The 21,314-nt window shown below is 50.9% G+C and overlaps 1 protein-coding gene across 1 annotated transcript in view; it reads right to left on the bottom strand.

Moving 5' to 3' along the window:
• Positions 1-3,577: 3,577 nt before the first annotated feature.
• Positions 3,578-21,314, bottom strand: part of LOC311189124 (mitogen-activated protein kinase kinase kinase 3-like) — a gene marked incomplete at its 5' end in the record, with an annotated part of 42,802 nt that continues 25,065 nt past the window's right edge. The window contains 10 exons of the mRNA XM_084260704.1: positions 3,578-3,861; positions 5,046-5,223; positions 5,726-5,855; positions 8,413-8,544; positions 9,492-9,640; positions 10,462-10,656; positions 11,582-11,674; positions 13,569-13,636; positions 15,989-16,062; positions 18,779-18,912. Of these exons, the coding sequence (XP_084116830.1) occupies positions 3,633-3,861; positions 5,046-5,223; positions 5,726-5,855; positions 8,413-8,544; positions 9,492-9,640; positions 10,462-10,656; positions 11,582-11,674; positions 13,569-13,636; positions 15,989-16,062; positions 18,779-18,912 (1,382 nt within the window). The 3' untranslated portion in view covers positions 3,578-3,632. The remainder of the gene's footprint in view (positions 3,862-5,045; positions 5,224-5,725; positions 5,856-8,412; positions 8,545-9,491; positions 9,641-10,461; positions 10,657-11,581; positions 11,675-13,568; positions 13,637-15,988; positions 16,063-18,778; positions 18,913-21,314) is intronic.

Here is a 21,314-nt window from a genome sequence, read left to right as displayed (position 1 = left end):
CCCCGCCCCCACCTGCCCCCTCCCCCCGGTCTCAAACCGGGCTCCAGGTGCGCGGGGATGAACCAGGGTCGGGGGCTGGAAAAGACCTTTGAGATCATCCAGTCCAGCCATTCCTGTCCTGTGCTAAACCAGATCCCTGAGCACCTCATCTACCCGCCTGTTAAACACACCCAGGGATGGTGTCTCAGCCCCCCCCCGGGCAGCCTGTGCCACAGCCCCACAGCTCTTTCAGTGAAGAGCTTTTCCCTCCCATCTGCTCTGACCCTGCCCTGGGGCAGCTTGAGCCCATTGCCCCTTGTCCCATCTCCTGTCACCTGGCTGAAAAGACCATCGCCCACCTCTCTGCACCCTCCCTTCAGGTGGTTGTAGGTGGTGAGAAGGTCTCCCCTCAGCCTCCTCTTCTCCAGGCTGAACACCCCCAGCTCCCTCAGCTGCTCCTCATAGGATTTTCCCTCCAGCCCCTGCCCCAGCCTGGTTGCCCTTCTCTGGACTCACCCCAGGACCTCAATGTCCTTCTTATGGTGAGGAGCCCAGAGCTGGACCCAGCACTCAAGGTGCTGCCTCACCAGTGCCCAGTACAGGGGCACAGTCACCTCCCCAGACCCACTGGCCCCACTATTCCTGACACAAGCCAGGATGCCATTGGCCTTCCTGCCCACCCAGGAACACTGCTGGCTCATATTGAGTCGGTGATCACTCAACACCCCCAGGTCCTCCTCCGCCTGACAGCTCTCCAGCCAGTCTCCCCCAAGCCTGTAGCACTTAAAGTAAAGGTGGGAAACCAATAAACGCCCAGGAAACCAGGGGGTTCTGAATAAAGACATGCAGAAATAGATAAGAAGATTTAAAATAAATAAAAAAAGAATTTAATGGCTAAAAAGAAATAAACAAAAGGGTGGGAAAAGGAAGAAGCAGCAGCAGCGAGGGAATTCTGAAGTCAAAAGAAACTGAACTGAAATCCGTTTTGAAAGACACCAACCCCTGTCTGTGTGGGCATCTGAACCCAGCAGGCTGCCAGGCCAGAGGGACATGCAGAGCTGTGGCACCCCAGAGTTCATTATTTGAGGAAGAGCCCAGATCTGTCAGCCCCATCAGTGTCAGGCCACCCCCAGCCCCCCGCAGAGCTGCTGCCTACTGGGACCAGTCTGACTGGGAAGGGGCTGTACTGGTGTGCAGGGGGGTGGGATACGGTCCCACTCCTGCCTCCCGCCAAAGAAAATAACTCAGGGGGTAACGATGGGGATGTGGGGAGAGGTGTTTAAACAAAAAACCAAAGACAAAGAACAAGAAAGCCACTTGGCACAGCATAACGTTACATTCTCTTCTCCCAGTTTCAGTCTGTACATCAGAACACTGCAAGGGTTGTAAAAAACAGAGGCAAAGGCACCTGAGGAGCGAGTCACACGCGCACACACACACACACACAGCCGCATCCATCCAGGGGAGGATCTGGGTGAGCTGGGAACCCTGTTTTGCTCTCCAGGCTTTGGAAAAGAGGGAAACACCCCTCATTGTTGAAGGGCTGAAGCACATGGATTCGATGGATCTGGTGGGAGCAGTGAAACCCCACTGCACTGTTCCCTCCCCTGCCAACACCGAGCAGATTTTTTTCTCCCATTTTTCTTTTTTAATCTTCTTTTTATTCCCCCCATCCTGTACCACTGACCAGACTGAGGGATTTGGTCCTATTCACAGAATAAAACTCTTCACTTTCCCCAGAGGAAGAAGACTTTATCCCTCTCCAGAGCAGAGCTGCCCATCGCTACCCCGGTCAATCCACACAAGCCCCTGGCGCTGCCCTGGCTGCAGCCCCCATCCCAGCTTCCCAGGAGCCAAGGCTGGGGGGTAACTGGCCCCTGCAGCTCTACAAAATGTACTGGGAAACATTTTAGCTCTTTCTTTTAACTTGTCCCAACGCTACCAGTGTTTTATTTTCCTTAACCAGGAGTAACTCTCATTTTTGAGAGTTCTCTTTTGGGAATGGCAGACAAGGAAACGCTCCCGCTGCCACGTGGGCGGTGCAAAGGCTCCAGCTCTTCCACACGGAAGAATTCAAGGATGTGTGAAGTTACACAAACCACTATGTTCTCAATTTCCTCTTCACACCAAGCAACACTTTTCATTTCCATTGAGGAAAAAAAAACCCAACAAAACATCCCAGTATTAAAATAAACCTGGTGTTTGGCAACACCCCAATAACTACTTGGCCTTTGCTGAGTGGGGTAGCAATGGCTAATGCAGCAGGGAGGTGGGCTGGTACAATTGATTTGCCCAAACCAGTCAAGAGACCATTCATTAATTAGCTTCCAGGGCTCCTGTGCTTGCTCCCTGCCCAGGTTTTCCAGCAGAGCAGTACTGGTGAAAGAGGCTGTAGCCCAACTGCACTCCCTGATTTTCTCCTACAACTTCAAATGTACCGTGGGGAGAAAGCAGCTTTCCACCACCCCTGACACAGCTCTGCTCTCGTGGTCTGAGGCTCCATGATCCTGCAGCTTGTCACTTGGGTACCACGTGGAGGTGATGTCCCCCTCCCCTGCACCCAGACGCAGTGGAGAGGGCACCCAGCCCACAGCAGCCCAGATCCCCTAATTTTAGGCAACTGCTTGGGTCTAACAGAGACCAACTGGGTTCCTCCTGCAGCTCTGCTTCCACAGGGCAGCAGCAACATCCCTCCAGCCCGGGAAGAGCAGCAAAGGTTAGCAGGGCTATGGCTATGAGCCAAGAGCTGCCCTTGCCAAAACCCCCTCCAGCCCCCACCTGAACTCTAAGGGTTCCCAGCATCACCTGGCCAGTGCTCACCCCTGCCCACTGCAGGCACCGAGAGCCTTTACACACCCCTCTGCATGGCCTGCGGCAGAGGTCCCGGGCATCCGTCCGTGCGTGTACCCCGCAGAGACTTCCTGCGCCCCAAGAAGACCCCTATTTCCAAGACTCACGCAGACAGACACACAGACAGACAGACAGACGCGCGTGTACAAAGGCAAAGTCACCACGGCTGCGCAGCACTGAGCCCCAGCCCGTGCTTTGTGCCGAGTCCAGCATCGCTCCTTGATTGTAACCGCTTAAGGCACAGAACAGGATTAACCGCCGCCCCGCTGGAGACGCCGGCCGGTCCCGCGACCTCCAGGAGGGTTCGGTCCCCTTGTGAACGGGAACACCCAGGTCCCCCCAGGACTCTGTGGTCTGAGGATCATCTCCTCCAGCTTGGCTGAAGCCCGTGTCTGTTCTTCTGCAAAAGGTGGTGATCGCCACACCGGGCATATAAATCCTCCGCTGCTCCTGGGGACGCTGCCAGCATCGCTGTTGTGCTGGGGACGGGGGGACACACACACACAAATCCCAATTGCAGCCCCGTCCCCAAGAGCTCAGTAACATGGAGAGGGGGCACCACCCCGACATCGCTGGCAGCAACCTGGTCCTAGGCCAGCACCCACACAGTCCGGGAAATGGACGGTCCCGACCGCAGCTTTGGGAATCAAACAGCGTGGTGGGTGCCGGGATAGTGCTGAGCAAGAAGGGACCTGTGGGGGGACCACAGCCCAGGGCAGAGGTCTGAACCGCAGAGCAAAAGGCCGTGGGCCTGGCGGCCGCCCCTCTCCCGCCGGCGTTCCCCCATCCCCGCTGCCAGGGCCTCAGAGTCCGCAGTTGACGAAGGGATGTCTCAGCAGGTCCTCGGCCGTCGGCCTCCGCTTCTCCTCCACAAAGATCTGCTTAAGGAAGTTGCGGCAGGAGTTGGAGACGCCGTCGGGGAGCTGGGGGTTGGTCGGCTGGGTGGCGATTTTAAAAATAGCCGCCATGGCTTCAAACTCTGCCCAGGGAGGCTTCTCCGTTAGCATCTCCACCACGGTGCAGGCCACGCTCCTGCAACAAGGCCAAGCACGCAGTGGTGAGGCAGGGGGGAAGGGGCTGGGGTGGTGGATGTGCATGTGGAATCTAATGGGCTCTAAGACTGTGCTTGCCTGGGAAGGACGTGAGAGATGGGCATGTGTCTCCAGGACATGTGGCCTCCTGAAGCTCACTGCTCACATGGGTCCCACTAGTGGGAGTGAACTTGCCCTAAAGCTGGTCGCTTTTCTGCCTGTGTTAACTGGCAGATGTGAAGTTCCCTAAAAGCACGTGAGAGACCTTCTCAGAGTAACCCCTGGAGATAAGCAGGACCCACATTTAGACACCACAGCTCCCCAAGAAACTGAGCCAGAATGAAACGAGTTCACCTATATTTAGCTCATCTCCAATGTGAGTCTGAATGGGAGCACATAGAATGAGCAGCAAAGAGCCCCAGAGGTTTCCCTGCGCTTGCTGAGGAGTCCTCATCTCAGCAGGGACCCTCTCTGCCACCTCCACTTGTAGCTGCTTGTGAAGAACCAAACCCTCCTGTCTGCCAGAGCAGGGCTGCCTGCCAAGGATCCCAGGATTCCCCCCAAGCAGGGCTCCTTTGGAGGGATTAGTTTTTGTTGACTCTACTTGCCCAGGCACCACATTGCAGAGCCAGCGCTTCCTCCTCATCTATTGGGACAATTAGTAGCGTTATCCCAACTCTTCCAGGCTCCAGGTGACACCTCCCACAGATCAAAACGTTCACAAGCAGCCAATGATTTTGGTTGTCTTCATGTATAAGCCACATGAAAACATCCAGTAGCAGATTTTGAGGCCACACAAGATCCCCTCCCAAAGGCTCTGAGCTGGGCTTAACTAACCTAAAATCAGGGCCACCAAAACTCTGCAGGTCTTTTAGTGAACTTTGCTGGCAGCCTGCTTTCCAGAATGAGAGAGTGGTTATGGCATTGAGCCACACAAGACCCACACACAGTAAGAGCTTCCAAAAAGCAAGCTGGGATCTTGAGTGCTCCTGTTTTGAGGCTTCCAGCTAGGACACACCCCCTCTGAATATCTCCAGGGCTGACCCTGATGTTCATGGTCCTGCTTCCATCCTTCCCACCGCTCCATCTTCCAACTACTAGCTGTCCCTGTCGTTCCCATTACAACTTCCCAAAGGGGTTGTTTGATTGGAGTGGCAGTGGGAGGGTTTTTGCTGTGCTGCTTACCACACATCAGCTTTCCTGCCGTAGCCCTCTCCACTGATAACCTCTGGGCTCATCCAGTACGGCGTTCCCGTGACAGATTTAATCCCAGTCCCAGACATGCAGATGGTCTGGATACGTTTACTGGCCCCAAAATCTCCAAGTTTCACATTTCCAGCAGAATCTCTCAAAATGTTGGCACCTGGGGGTGAAAAGCAAAATCAGAACCCTCAAGAGATGAAGCAGCAACCTGAGTCGAAGCAGCTACAGTGAGAAGAGCAGGAAGGGCAAAGGCAAAGAGCTGGGCATGAGGGAGGTGGGGCTGGACTCAGCATCACAGAACACCCCCTTCTCCTGCAGCAGCTGCAATCCAAGAGCCTCAGATCCCTCGGATCACAGGATCTCTCACTCCTTAGGTGTGTTACACCCGGTCTTCAGATGCCTAAGGGCAGTTAACAATGACCTCTCTCCAGAGTGTTTAACCTGGGCTCCCCCAGGAAGACAGCACAGGATTTTGGCTTCAGCTGCTTGTTTGGGAATCTCATGGATGAGGTTGGTGAAGGCCAGGGGCAAAAATACTTTGAGTACCAGATCCCAGTGCTCTGTTTGGCACAGGAATTTATACTGGACGGGAGGAGCGGGAGGGAGAAGTTGGGTTGAAGAAATCCAGGCAAGCAAGAAGCCTCTCCAAATCATCCACTCACCTTTAATGTCTCTGTGGACAATCATATTGCTGTGTAAGTAGAAGACTCCCTGCAGGATCTGCCTGGTGTACTTCCGTGTGACGTTCTCGGTCAGAGCACCGTAAGCTTTTAGCTGGTCCTTTATTGATCCCTGTGGCAAAGAAACACCATGTACCAACTGTAAGGACCAGCAGAACTGGGTACATCAGTGACTTTTTAAACTCTCCTGACCATCTCCCAGCATAAGAGCCACTCTGATGTAGAAACAGCAAGATAAAAATCCACTAAGTGCTGGATGGAGCAAGAACTGGTTCCCAATGTCCCACATCCCAGTGGAGAAAGAGGTATGTTCTCCAGTGTGGATCAGTGCTACCTTGAGCCAACACTATGAATCTCTCTCCCCCTCTAGTGGCTCATGGAGAAGGACCAAATGATGAGGAGCTACAAGTGAGAGGATCAATGGGACTAGTTCTTCAGAGCCAAGCTGATGAGTCAGTCTTCTATGAGGCCTCTCCCCCCACCAGCTTGTCACAGCAAGGGCTACCCACTGCCATGAGATGGACAGACTCAGGAGGGACAGTGATCAGCCCCCACATGGGACTGATTCAACAAGAGCACCCAGGGTAGACAATTTGGATGTATCCAGCCTTGGACTTCTGACACAGGCATGCAGGCTCCTGCTGGTTTGGTTTTATTGATCAAAGAGGGGAGGAAGTCAGGGTGCAGACTTCTACTGGCTGCAACACGTTGATCTCCTTGGCTTTAGCTGTATTTTCTGCCCACTCAGAAATAGATGTCCCTCACTTCACTATGCCAGAGCTGGGCTTCAGCAGGGTCGAACCAAAGGTGGATTTGGGGTTCCACCAGAGAGGTCACACCCAGATCTACCTCCAGCATTCAAGTTGGCTGACAAGCAGGAGGGGAAACACATCCTGTTTCTGCCTGTCCTGCAGCTCTGGGGTTGATCCAAGACTGCCATAGCCCTCCTCTCCTGGGAACAGTGGGATTCTCTGCTCCAAGTCGGTCACTCAAACTGCATCAGCTTTTCCACAACCTCCCACCTCTGCCCAGCTACTGTTCTGGCCTTCCTTTGAGACTGGTGGCCTCTCCTTTCCCTTTCATGGTGCTGCTGAAGTAACCCCAGATGCTCTGATATTACCCCTCCAACAACTTGTATGCAGGGTACGATCCCTCACCCACACCCCAAACAAGCTTTCTTATCCTGGTCTCCCTCACCCTGATGGGAGGACATCAAAAAAGAAGGGGAAAGATGGTCTTCAAGGCCTGTGACCAAACAGACTGCTTATTTTCCAAGCATAAATTAAAACAAAGTTAGTTTATGGGCAGGAGGGGAAATAGAGCCAGGTATTTAATGGGGGCAATAAGAGCACCAGGCTAATGGTGCACCCAAGTTTGGCCCCACGCAGAGTTTGCCAAGCTGGGTCTGTCAGATCAGAAGCTCTGCCAGACTCAGCATTGCAGAGCTGCTGTCCTGCAAGGTTTGGGAACTCATTCACTTCCACTGGCCTTGGAAACCAAAGCCCTGAGCTGCTTTTGTGCAGTGAGCCTTTGCTGCAGTCAAAAGTCAATCTGTATTTGGTCAGAGCTCTGGTTTATCGTTAGAAAAACAAACACTCAACTTCCAGCCCTGCTGGACACTGCCCCAGCACCAAATGTTGGTTTCCTGGCTGCTATTAAATAGGGGATAAGCAGCAAAGACACTGCTGAAACTCCTGGGCTTTACTCCTCTGGGTCCAATGCCTGCTGCTGGGAGAAGGAGGACAGGGCCTGGAAGGGACTCCAACACATGGAAGTCCACCTGCTAACTCACATGCGAGGTGTGTTAGGAGAGCTTCTCGCACATTTACTACTGAGCAAAATCATTTGTGAGCCAATGACTTAATAGTCCCTCCTGACCTTATAGATCTCTGTATAAACAAGAGTTTATTCTCCCACACTCCAGGGAATGGATCCAGCTGGACAGGCAGGAGGTAGAACAGATCCTCCAGCAATGTAAACAGCGTTATGGTGGTTTGCACCAACCCATGACTTGGTCTAGATGGCTGATGGAACTCAGTGCTCACCAACAGGGACTGATGCTCAGCTACTCTGCATACATTCTCCAGCCCCTGTTTAAGACTCCCTCAAAGCTTCCCAATCTTTTTCCCTAAGGCTATTTTATCCACCTCTGCACGAGAGGATAATGCCATCAAGGAGAAGTTCTGACCTGAAGAGAAGACTCTGTTATGAGTGAGTAACACTGTTTTTAATACACATGTGCTGAAAACCATAAATAATGGGTGACAGCTGTGGGTGGACAGTTGTACTATTAGCTTTTCCTGCAGGGATTTGCAATAAATACTTAAGGATGGGCTCAGGCCACAATGTTTGGAGTCAGATCTGGATCATGTCCCACGTTCACCAAGTTCAGATTGCAGACTGCGTACACACCCTGCTCCAGGATTCAATCCTAAAACCTGCTTTTAAGGCTTCGATTTCACCCACTGCATGTTGAGGGGCTTCACTAACACCACCTCAACTCACAACCTGAGCTTTCCCAAGCCTTAGGGATGCAGCCACTCCTCTGGGTCTGCTCACAGCAGCTCAGCTGTGGAGTTTAACTCTGGGTCTGAATTTCACCAAACTCCAAGGCAATCTAAATCCATCCTTTAACACACAGGACAACCTTGAGCAGGAATCATGCTTACCCCTGGCATGTATTCAACAAAGATAGACAGCTTCTTCTCCTCTGGATCCCTCAAGCATCCGTAGTACTGCACTATCCTGTCGTGACGGAGAGTCTTCAACAGCTGGATCTCACATTCCAAGGCATTCACCTCCTAAAACAAACCAGACATGCTCTGTGATGAAAAGGAACAGTTGCTCTGGGAATATTATGCAAATATTGCTCGATGCTGAGAGCTCTTTTTGCAGCACCTGTGAAGCTGCCCACGAGGACACAGGCTCAGCAACGAGGAGCGCTGCCCTAAGAAAAAGGTAAGGAGAAAGACAGATGGGAGACACATGAGCTTGGTGCTGAGACAGGGTTACTCATTTACTTGAGTTTTGCAGAAAGGTGTGAAGGAAGATGGCAGCAAAGCCAACGCAGCACCTGAGTTGGAAGAAGGTGAACAGGACAAGAAGTCTGAAACTAAAGAAGTCTGAATGAACTGGGGCTGTTCAGCCTTGAGAAAAGAAGACTGAGAGGGGATCTGATCAATGGTTATAAATATCTGAAGTGTGGGACACAGGGGGAAATAACCAGCCTCTTCTCAGTGGTCTGTGGGGACAGTACAAGGGGCAAGGGCCTCAGGTTGGAGCACAGAAAGTTCTGCACCAGTACGTGGAAGAACTTTTTCACAGTGAGGGTGACAGAACCCTGGGACAGGCTGCCCAGGGGGTTGTGGAGTCTCCTTCTCTGGAGATATTCCAGACCCATCCGGACACCTCCCTGTGCGACCTGTCCTAGGGACCCTGCTTTGGCAGAGGGGTTGGACTCAATCTCTGGAGGTCCCTTCCAACCCCTACAATTCTGTGATTCTGTGAAGTCAGACCATGAAGAGGTGATACCTGAGAGACAGCGACCCACTGTGATGGAGGACTGGGCGCAGAGGTCACCAGAGCATGCTGACTGGTGTCACGGGCCACTGGGGACCACTCCAAAGAGAGCAAACAACACACACTGTCTTCTAACTGGGATATGGACCTCTTTGCCACCTCTCCCCTTAGCTTCCAGCCCACAATCCCCCCGACACACTGTGGAACACAGCCCTGCTCTCATACTCACTTTACTCGTCTCTTGGCTGTCGGGGTCGAAAGGCACCTGCTTCACTGACAGCTCCCGGCCAGTGTCAGCATCGTAGCAGAGATAAACTTCCCCAAAAGCTCCTCTCCCGAGCAGCTTCCCCAGCCTCCAGTTCACAGGAGCCTGCAGGGCTATAGGAGAGAGGGGAGGGATTGAGAGGAGAGCACAGTGGGGAGACTTCAGCATCACAGGCCATCTGACCCTACAGGGCGCAGATCAAACTCCCCAGGAACTCGCCAGGGTGGGCAGTGAGACCACCTCTCCTGGGGTACCATGACAAACCAGTTCTAATCCCACGAGTGCTACTGGTGTGTGTATGGGGTGTCTCCCAGTCTGCATTAGCACAAACCAGAAACAAGCCCTAGAAAAGACATGCTCTTTGGAGCCTTTCCTCTAGAAGCTGCTTTTGCAGCTAACGTTGAACAGTCCCTGCTCTGCTCGAGGAGCAGAGGTTAGCAGGGTGCAGCACGGCTCAGCAGCCACCCAGGCAGGGACCAGCCAGTGCTATCTCATTTCCATCACTGACCAGGCCCAGAACACACTGATTTCTATAGCATGGGCAGCCCTGCAATACCAGAGCAGCCTCCAACACTTCCAGACCCACCTGCTGCTGCATCCCCAGTCTCCTGGATGCTTCTGCTGCGTGAACGTGTTGACAGCCCAACACACAAGCAACTTGCTACAGCTCAGCCAGTGATGAATGGCTGATCCCCTGACCCTGTACATGCCCTCAAGTCAGAGGCCAAGGTAAAATACAGTGTGTTGTATTAAATCTTTCTCCTTGAGGTGTAAGCTAGTGCAGTGTGCCTCGTGTTGGGGGTGGAAGCAGGGCACAGGCACACACAGGTAGCTTGGCTGATGCCTGTTAGCTCAGCAGGTAACAAGAACTCAGCTCTCTGTCACAACCCAGGTGTGCTGAGAACTCAGGTGCTACAGGCTCTGATTCACTTACAGTTCCTAGCTTTCGTAGGGGAGGTGCTGAAGACCTGCAGGCCTTTTTCACAATTGTTCCACCATTTGGGCCTGTACTCCTCATACTGCAAGGTGCTGAGCTTGCTGTCCCCGTTGAAGCTCTTGGTTCTGCTAGAAGGGACAAGCTGAAACAGGTTCTCCTGTGGGAAGAAACTCCTGGGGAAAGTCCTCCGTCCTGCAGGAGCAAAGGGGAAGAGTCACAACAGGAGTACACATACCAGCTTGGCTCTACTTATTACCACCATCTCACATCACTGCCCAGAACCTGGGATGCAGCTCTTCCAGTTAAACCAAAGAAGCTTAATGGAAGTGAGTATCTCCAATTCAATGGGAGAGTTAACAGCAGGCATCACACCTCATGCAAAAGGTTTCCAGAGGGGGGTTGCAACAATTTAATTACATGAAGGGTTTTGTGTCACAATTAAACTCTGAACAGGCAGGGATTTACATTGCAAATTATCCCTGGCAACCCCCAAGACCGCACAAGCAGTGCCAGATCTTGTGGTAATTGCTTTCACAAGGGTGGTGTCAGGGAGGAATGAAGTTTGTTCCTGAAGGCTCAATATGCTGCCTGCATGTCCCCAGCATTTCTTTTTTCCAAGGGAATTTGATTCTTATTCAGTTTTGCCTCCCACCTCTTGCAGTCTAATACAGCAAAAGGAGCACCAAGGAGGTGATGGAGTGGTCCCAAAAGCTCAGAGCTCCCCAGTTTAAAAGAAAGACACAGGTACTGCTACCCTGAATTTGCTAGGGGATTTCTTACAGCCCTGCTGTAAAGGTCATGAACCAGCATCCTCCAAAGCCAGCGATTTGGGGGAACAGAAGAGTTGATACTACCAGGGATTACAAGAGGTGTAAGCAGAGAAGCTGAGCACTGACTTCCATACACAGTGTAGATGCTCAGCACTTCCCATGAGCAGACCCACAGAGTCTTGCAGGGGGTGCTCTTCAGAACGCAAAAGCAAATGCCAAATTATTTGGTGGCTCTCCCTTTAACAGAAACCTCCCCTTCCAAGTCTCTCTGGTCCTAGACACTGTCACATGTCACCAAGATCTTGGAGCAAAGCACCTCCCTCCCTGACCCTCCATCATTTTCTTACCGTCACTGTAGTCCTTCCGACTTTGGGAGAGGTGGTACTGCCTTGGGAAGGTCCCCCCTTTCCCAAATCTCTCACAGAATGGGATGTCAAAGTCTGTCAGGAAGGAATCAGAGATGCATTTCTGAGATCAACTCACTATCAAATCCCCAGAGCATTTCTTACAGGAAAATGTTCTGGTCTTCATGCTGAATTACAGGCCAGAACGAGGTAAGAAGCTGTTCATTTACATGATCAGACATTCCCTAAGGCTCACCCTGAAATCTGTCCACAGCCACACACTCCTTAGATGAAAATAATGGTTGCACACACTGGTCTCGGTTCCCCTAAAGCAAACAGAGGTTTAACTACTGACTTTATGGACCCTGGCCCACACTCTTCAAATACAAGGCAGGGGATTAACATTGACCATGCCTGGTTTCCAAAACAGAGCACTAAACATCTTATTTTGCACATGGAAAACAAAAAAATTATCATGGAAACAGAATTTCCAGGCACAGTCAGGCACAGATCCATCTACTGCAACATCTCTGCTCTGATATCAGGTGTTTCTAGGGAAATGCAAAGATTCAGCACTTGGCTCACACTGGACAATCCCTCCCCTCTTTCTCCTCAGATGCAGCTCCAGACTTTTGTATTTACTTTGATAAAAGACCAAAAAGCCTGAGGATATTCAGAAATGGACTGAAGACCATCAGATATCAGATTAGACAGGAGATTGTGAGAGAGATGGATGGACGTGGGAGATAAGGACACTTTTCCTTAATAAATAAAACACAGCAGAGGAAGCCATTGCTGGTAGCACTGAATAACTTGAGATTAAAATATCTACCATTCCCCCTCTGCCTCCCCATCCTTCACCTCCTGTTTTTCCTCCATCCAACTCTAATGACACAGTCCGTTCTGATTGTTTGTTTGTCTTAGCCTGGGGCCAGCAGCCGCTCCTTGGAGACCATCCCTGGCCTCAGCAAGTGCTTCAGCATGATTTCCCCATTACAGCAGCACAGCAAGAGGAGTGCATAAGGGCTGAAATATGGTCAGCAAGAAAAGCAGCAAGGCCAGGTCAAGAGGTTCTCGGCGAGCCACGTGCGAGCAGCGATGCCGAGTGGTGTCTCAAAGCAAAATGCCTCCCCTACCACCAGGGATGTATTAAAACCCTTCAGCAACATGGACTGACTGCAGCTTCACATCTCTAGAGCTCAGCCTAGAAGCCCTGCCTCAGGCCAGACACGAGTTATCAGGCACAGGCTGACTGCCATTTGTTCATTTTTAATAGCAAAAGTCATCACAATATTACAGAGTTTCCATGACTCAAACAGCTGGATGTTTGTAAGTGATTAAGCAGCAGCCTGTGGTCCCTGCAAGTCACCAGCATGTTGTCTCTGAAAGCACTCCCAGTGTTACAGGTTGTGTGGAATGCAAGAGGAAGAGGTATAACTCCTGAGGGCTCAGGACTTATGTTTTGCTATGGAGGAACTCAGGATCCCGAAAGCACAACTTGGAGAAACAAAAGGTGATGCCAAAAGGCTGTTTCCAGCTTCTCAGCACCTCACAGTTGTCTCCAAAGAGAAGATCAATGTCCCCTCAGCACCTTCTTCCAACACAGCACTCCTCTCTGATCTTTCAACAGCTTTAGGTGCTTTCACCTGGTCACTTCAGGACCCCTGCTACCCCATCTGGACTGTTGTTGCTGTAAACACATTCCCAAACCAGGCTCAAAAGTTCTTCAGTGCCACCACGACTGCTGCAGAGCCAAGAAGGGTTAACAATGACAAGAATAGCTCTGCCTGTGTTTTATGCTCTGGGTCTTTTGGTTTTAGAGAACATTGATGCTTGATCATTGCAGGGTTATTTTTGAAGTGTAACCTAAGCAATGGAGCTGGTTTGCTTGATTGGTTTTAATTACTTCTCATGCAGCAGCCTTTATGTAGTGTCTTTCCTGTATGCTTTTTGTACTTTTAGGCAGATACAAACTTCCAAGAGTGCTTACCCATGCAATCAAGACTGTCTTTGGGATGGCTCTTCCTTCCAGGAACAGGGGTTTGGGTAAAGGGAGGGCTGCAAAGGGAAGGGGAAAAAAAAAGAACAGATAATTTTATTATATGAGAAAGGCTGCAGAATGAAGTGATTACATGCAGAAAGGACAGGTTATACAAGACACACCGATCAGCCCCATCTACACTACTGAGCTCACATCAACCCACAGAAAAATGCAGACTCTTTTTTTCATGGAATCATAGAATGGTCTGGGTTGGAAGGGACCCCAAGGATCACAGAGCACCAACCCCCCTGACACAGGCAGGGACACCAACCTCAGGCCTGGATCCACACAAGGCTGCCCAGGGCCCCATCCAACCTGGCCTTGAACACCCCCAGGGATGGGGCATCCACCACCTCTCTGGGCAGCCTGTTCCAACCCCTCACCACTCACTCTGTAAAGAACTTCCCCCTAATATCTAATCTAAACCTTCCCTCCTTCAGCTTCAATCCATCCTCCTTGTCCTGCCATTTGCCCTTTGAAAAAGTTGATTCCCCTCCTGTTTCTCTGCTCCCTCCAGGGACTGGAGGGCTGCAATGGGGTTCCCCCTCAGCCCTCTCTTCTCTAGGCTGAACAAGCCCAGCTCCCTCAACTTCTCTTCAGAGGGGAAGAGAGGATCACAGCTTGTTCTTGTGGCAAACAAAAGGGATGCTGCAGAGAACAGTCACCAAGCTGAAATGAAGCAGCTGAAGACTCAAACACCTATGCACAAGATGGCACAGGGGGAGACCTGCATATTCCTCTTCCCTCAGTGTCAAGTGTGCACTGCTCTGCATCCCTGAGCTGCCACAGGTGTACACACTGGAGTCCTCCTGTCACTCTATTCACCCAGGTCTGCTCTTCTTTGCAAAATCACCCCCCACCTTCCTCATGCAGGAGGGTCTGTACCACCACTGGGCACACCAGGCTCAAGGTCTTTAAGCTACATAAAAGCACTGCAAGGGGATCCAGAGATGCTCATTTCACCCCAGCCTCTGTAAAAACGAAACAGGCACAGGAGCAGCATCCTGTCTTTAATGCACACTGATATCTGCTCACATCGAAGCTGAGCACGACCAGTTTGCTACAGTGAAGAGGAATTGGTCATGTCATTTCTTAGCTTCAGACTGGTCACCATGCCTGGTGACTTGCTCTGCCCTCTTGAGGCTGATGTCATCTCAACCATCAGCTGCAAGGGCCCGGCTATGGCTTTGCAGGAATAGTCATGCTTCATTCTTCTCTCTGCCTCTGAAGAATACAGCCCTCCTCATGCCTTTTCCAGCTCCCAGACCCCATGACTGAACACAGCTTCTTTGGATGTGAAACCAAGCCACACTACCCTCTCACAAACCCCCCTAACACTCTTCTCCCTGTTCACAAGGAAGCATTACAACCAAGCCATGCTCTTTCTGTTGTTCCTCCTAGGAAAATCTATGCAAAAGCAAAGCTGGAACGTAGAGGCTGGGAGCACAAAGAATCCAGCTTCGATACAGCCACAACAATGAGCAAATACATCACAGGAAATTATTAAAAGCCACAGAAAGGAAATGGACCTTGATGCTGAGACAGATCCAAAGCGCACAGAGCTGTAAACCCGAAGCACACTACACAATCAAATCAACTCAACACAGACCTGCTGGAACTCAGCCCTGATGCTGCATGGCAAAAGCAATGGAGGGGGGAGGGAGAAAATCTTTGATGGAGATGGAAAAAAAACCCAACCCTAAAACCCAACATAAACTGCTTCCCTAAAGGACACTGTGTCTTATACACAGCAGCGAACACAGAGTCGCTGTGCACGTGTGAGCTTGGAACAACCAGCCGCACCAACTATTGAACTGCAGCCTGTGTTAGTACAACTTGTCCTAGTTGCTTCCTGCTGAGAAGCTAAACTTAGTCACTGCTCGCCTGGTGTCCTCAGCACCTTGACTGACATGTCTGTGGCTGCTGGTGGTGCACAGGGGCCGCTGAATTTACAAGCGGTCAATGGAGAGCAGACAGCGTGCCTGGGGCAGGGGAGGCATTGAAGAGGCTAATGGAGTATTGATGCCCTGACTGCAGAAAGCCAGAGGGCTAGGAGAGGGTTCTAACCTGGACACACAATGCCAGGCTGTCTGCAGATCCCCAGCTATTCTGTCCAGCTCAGATTCCTGCAACTCAAATCATACCACTGTATAGATGTCCACGGTGGGAGGTGGTTTTTAGTTGGACCTGATAATCTCTTGAGGTCCCTTCCAACCCCTACGATTCTGTGATTCAGGTTAAATTTGGTTTACTCAGGTGCATCCTCATCACAACATGAATCTTGGGGGATGCCACCAACCCCGATCCTCATCCACTACAGAGCAGAGGCTTCATTTCAGCTTGTGAACGTGGGGACAAGCACGACTCACCTGTCCACAGATCTGTCCAGCGACTGGCAGCTCCCAGATAGCGAGTCATCAGGGCTGATGAAAGCTTCAAGCATCTGCCAGCGAAAGAAAAGGGGAAACACTGAAACCAGGCACTGTAGTTCTTCCAGCTCCAGTACTAGCAGACTTCTGCAGGGTCAACAAAGCTTCCCTGAAACTGGCTCATCTACAGCAGCTGACGCCAGCCCAGCAGCGATGAGATCCAATCTAACAGAAGTTTTCTTCCCAGCAGAAAACCATTTATGATGCTCTCTGGATTACTTGCTCTTTCCTACCCCTATATGCTAGTAGAGACACTAAGTCAAAGATAATTGGCACCCTGATATTCAAACCAAGCTGACAAGTCAATGAGATTCAAAGTGCTCAAAGAATTTGTGAAAAAAAACCCAACAATAATTAAGAAAAATAAATATCAGGAGACAAATGATGTGCCCAAGGCCGAGTGGATATTGTGCATCACAGCCAAGATCACAGCCCTGGACTCCTGACTTCCCCAAGCTGCCCTGGCACATGAGACCAGCCTTCCTCTCTAGTGGTAAGCGAAGCATCATCAGGGCTTTTGGCTGGAGGAACTGGCTTGGCTCTCACTAGCTCAGTGAGTCAAAAGCTTCATTTGTGTTGCTTCCTGGATGAGACATTGTACTGGACGGGGTTATTTATAGCTGGTTAGTAACAATAGAGGTTTTGTATCGAGTGACAAACCTAGGGGCTATGTGTACTTCTACGTGGAGCAGAGTTTGCTCAGGCCCATGCTGTGCTGAAGTTGGTAGGATGCTTCCTCCTGCCTGCAGAGCCACTGTGGACACTTGCTAAGCCCTACTCCATAGCCAGCCCCAAGCCCAGCTCATTTCCAGGAACCCTGAGCAACACCATGTGGAGTCACCCTTCATTCCACATCGCTCCCCCTTCACCACATACAGGAACAGGCTCCCTTTCCACGTGCTGATCCTGCGTTAGACCTCCTCAACCAGCTCAAATTGTTTTGTCCCAACTGGAAAGTGCATTTCTTCTCTGTTGCCTGCTTCTTATCCCAAATCCTCATCCTTCAAAGTGCACTAGCCAAAGGAGGAGCAACACCCCACTCCCCACCTCTGCCAGCCATGCCAGATCTCCCCCAGCAGTTAAAATAACGCTGATACAGGCTCATTTCTCAAAAGCATAAAGATTGGGAAGCTGAGTAGGCTCCATACTCAATCTCTGTACATCTGCCAAGCTGGTCTGAAGGCAAAGACCACAGTTACATCACAGGCTTGCACTGGGGCATCCCCACAGAATTCAGCCAGCACCGGCTTGTAAGTGGTTTTCTATGAAGCACAAAAGGAAGCTGCAGCCTGAAGACATTCTGAGAGCAAAGCCCATAAGGGGAAAAGCGTGGCTGCTCAACGACAGGAGGAAAAAAAGCCCTCCAAACATCCCCAAATCCCCTTTTTCCTGCATTTAATTTGCCAGAGGAGGGCAGCAGGCCACCCACAGTGCGATGCTAGGGAAAAGCAAGTAGAGCAGCATCTGGGAGCCTTCACCAGGAGCAGGCTGAGAGCTCAGCTAGTGCTAATGGAGCTTGAGGAACAGCCAGCAGAGCTGCGCTGATTTACACCCAAGGGGGGGGAGGGGGTTCGTGAGGACCCTCCCCCTGCACACACACACAATTTGTCTTAATCCTACCAAACGTGTTTGGAAGGCATGTGAAAACAATAGAAAGCCAACTTCTGGCTGCGAGGAGCACAAGAGACATCTGCACTCTGACGCTGCCAAGACTCACCCAGAGTGACTTCTTATTTTATTAATGGCTGTATAACAAACTGATGAAAACACAACTTTGCCATGGAAACACCAGCACAGCCTGCACACAAAAGCAGAGCTAGTGGGTGCTATTTAAGCGTAGGGAATGCCTGTGTCCCCCCAGGGAGATCCCTGGGGGCTGTCACAGCAGCCTGCTGAAGTGAGCTTAGTGCCTTCTGGATGTCCCTCCTGCACGACCAGAACTCCTGGAAATTGTGGAACCTTCCAAGAACTTGCAAGAATGGTGTGCCCAGACAGTGCAGGTGACTTCACAGGATCTATACTGAGCTCTTTGGAGCTATAGCTGGAGCAGAGATGCAAGTGGAGAGGGAAGCATGAGCTGCTCCCTCTGTGGTGGTTCCTCTACATTCCCCCATCGTGGGTACCAGGTTAATTGGAGGAAGAGACGCTGCTCATCACTGTGCTGAGGAACTGGATGTTCTTTTCTTACCGAGGGACCGGAATACACAAACTCCTTATTAAGAGAGGAAAAAAAACTATATGGGGGAGGGACAGAGATATAAAACCACAGAGAGAGGCTGGGGGGAGAGCCAAGGACTGTAACCACAGCTCAGGCAGATACAGCACACGGGAAACAGCGAGGGCTGCTGACATCCCCAGGCTGTTGCAATCGCAGGCAACCGGTTCCTTGGCACACTCCCTCCCAGTCCCCAGGAGCTGGGAAGGCTGCAGCCACGAGGGCCTGGCAGCCAGTGTGCACGTGTGTGCCAGATCTGTGCTCCTCCAGAGCTACCTGAGGTGCCTGAGCACGTTGCCCCCATCACTGCAGTTAGCTTTCAGGGTTCCTGGAAATTGGGCTCGCTGTTTCTTGAGCATGTCAAACCCAGGGGGCACCTATTTCCTGGAAAAAGCTGGCCTGAGCCCTGGATGCAGGGTGTACAGTGGATTTAATAGTGGGAACAGAGCTCACAGCACAGACTCCCTCATGCCTGATGTGCCCCAGTTTAAGCCACAGGCCCTGGCCCCACTTACATTCTGATCCATGGTCTCAGGGATGAATTCTCCCTCGCTGTTGATGCTGGTATAGGATCCCTGGCGAGCGATCTGCTGCTGCTCTTCAGGAACACTCCCTGGAGGTGGAGAGCTCCGACCAGTGTGCAGAGAGCCTAGGACACAGGAAAGGGATGGGTCAAGGAGAGGACTTGCCACATCCAAGTCCTTCCAGAGATGCTGTTCTAGTGACCACAGACCTCCAGAAGATGCTGCTGAGTCTGAGCTTGTGTGTAAGGTAACAGAGGAGGCAGAGATGCAACACAATTTACAGACATCCTACAAAGCTTTTGCAACAGGGATAGTTTCTTACTGCAGGGCCACACAACATCTAGCAGTCTTGGACTTCAACCTGCCCTGGATCCTAAGAGCTGTGCACTGTATTCAGGTGCTCCTACAACACCAAAAAGAGAAGGGCTCCGGAGGTTTGTTGCAATACAATCAGGCAATCTCAAAGCAAAATTTCAAAATCCAAATCTACCCCCCACCCCACCTCTTTGATCTCCAAGCATTTCCTCCCTGGATCGTGTCACTGCCTTGTTCAGCAATGTGGGGAACAGCCCGAGTGAGCCTGGTGAGACATCACTTAAACACATCTTACATGGAGAACAATTTGCACTCAAATATCCCTCTTCTCTCTCCCTTCCCAATATAAAAGGGGAAGGAAAACCAGCCATCAAATCCAAGAATCACAGGGAGGGGAAAGACCTACGGGATCAGCTGTCCCATCTCCTGCCAAGGAAAGGTTGTCTCCCCCATTTGTAGCCCAGAGGCTCCATGCCTGCAGCTGGCAAAGCATCCACATCAGGCAGAGCCATCTGGAAATCCCTGCAGCTTTGACACCCCAGCACAGGGAGCAAGGCTTTGGCAGGTGCACCCCCAGGCCTGCTTAGCAAAGGAGAGTTCTGGTTTGCACTTGGGAGAGAACACCCCAGTTTCTTTCACATCAACAGCCTGTTCATTCCCGTTATTCCCCCAAATCCACCCTAACTGATTCCTTGTGCCTTTTCAGGCTATAGAGCGTGTTGCCCTCACTGAGCCCAGATGCACAGGCTTGGCTCTGCTCATCTTTCTACAGTCCCTCCCCTCCATCCCTGGGATGTCCTCACTTCATGGCAAGAAACTGCTGATGGAGGTCCATGCTGGAGCTTCAAGCAGTCAGTATTGTGCAACACCAGCCTCCACACAACACAACAGTTTGGTTTTAAGCAGCTTGCTAAAAACCACACGTCCTCAAAGAGTTAGAAAGCACGTGGAGAGGTGCTTTACACTCTGCATCCATTTTTGCAGCACTCCTGCCAACTCTTTGGTTCGTTACTACACCCAGGCTAAGCACAAGGAGAGAAAGGTACTGGGAAGGGCCCTATCCCACCATGGAAAGTCAACACTGGTCAATCAACACAACACTTCTGCCTCTTCTGCTGCTACTCTGCATCAGTTACTGTGCCAGATTGACCTCTGGCACAAATCCATCAGCGTGATCAGCACTACAAATCCAAGTTCCCACCTTTCACTTAAGCTGATACGCATCAGAAGCTGCTGTCACACCAGATCACTACATCAGGCTTGCCAGATTTATACCAAATACATAAATATCTCTGTCCTATGGTATGTCTCCCTTCCCCCAGACTCCTTGCTTGGATTGTAAAAATAAAAGTCATATGGTTTGGAGTTACTACTTTTTTTTTTTTTCTTCTTCCTATTTTCTCCTTCACAGATTTCCTGCAGGATAAGAACACAGCAAAAGCAAAAAAAAGTCCAACTGAAGTAATGCCAAGATCAGGGGGAGAGAAGCTCTCGAGTGCTGCGGCGCTCATAATGAACTGGCTTTCCACCAGCCCTAAAAACAAAACCAGTTGGGAAGTGCAGCATCTTGACTTTGAAGATAAATAAACAAACATTTAACCATTTAGCAGTTCAGGCACCCTGGATAAATCACTGTGTTATCAACCCCCTCTCGTTTGCTTAACAGATGTCAATCCAGCACGCTGTATAAAGACAACACTGCTGGAGGAATTAGCATGGTATCACCACTCTATCTTAGCTCTGCTTTGCTTTTTTGTTACTGCTATGGTGAGGCGTGGGTCTGCCTGTGCAACACTGAGATTTCTTGCTACAACAACCCACCTGCTGCCCAGGAAGTCTTAGATTTAGATTTTCCAGAGAGTTGTATGTGCCCTGATTGATTTTCAACCCAAGGAGTTAAACGAGACTTATCACAAGCGTAAAGACTTTGCATGATCTCACATTAAGCCTCTGCCTGTAAAAACTACTCCCAGTCATCAGGTCAGTTGTGTTTGACCTTCCAGAATCACGTTTCCTGCCAAAAACTGTAAAAGGGGATAAGACACTCGCCATTTCCCAGCAGGCAAGGAAGTTAAACAAAACGCTCAGGCTTTTACATGCCTGGAAACTGCTGGATTGAACCAGATCCCTTTCAGCCAGGCTGTTCGGGTAGAAAAGCTGCTCAAAGTAATTTATCCAGCTTCACACCTCCAGGAGCACTGGTTGCTGCCAC

Source organism: Gallinula chloropus (assembly GCF_964237585.1).
Source record: "Gallinula chloropus genome assembly, chromosome: 2".
In the NCBI taxonomy this organism is placed as follows: domain Eukaryota; kingdom Metazoa; phylum Chordata; class Aves; order Gruiformes; family Rallidae; genus Gallinula; species Gallinula chloropus.
This window is presented reverse-complemented; position numbering and strand designations above follow the sequence as displayed.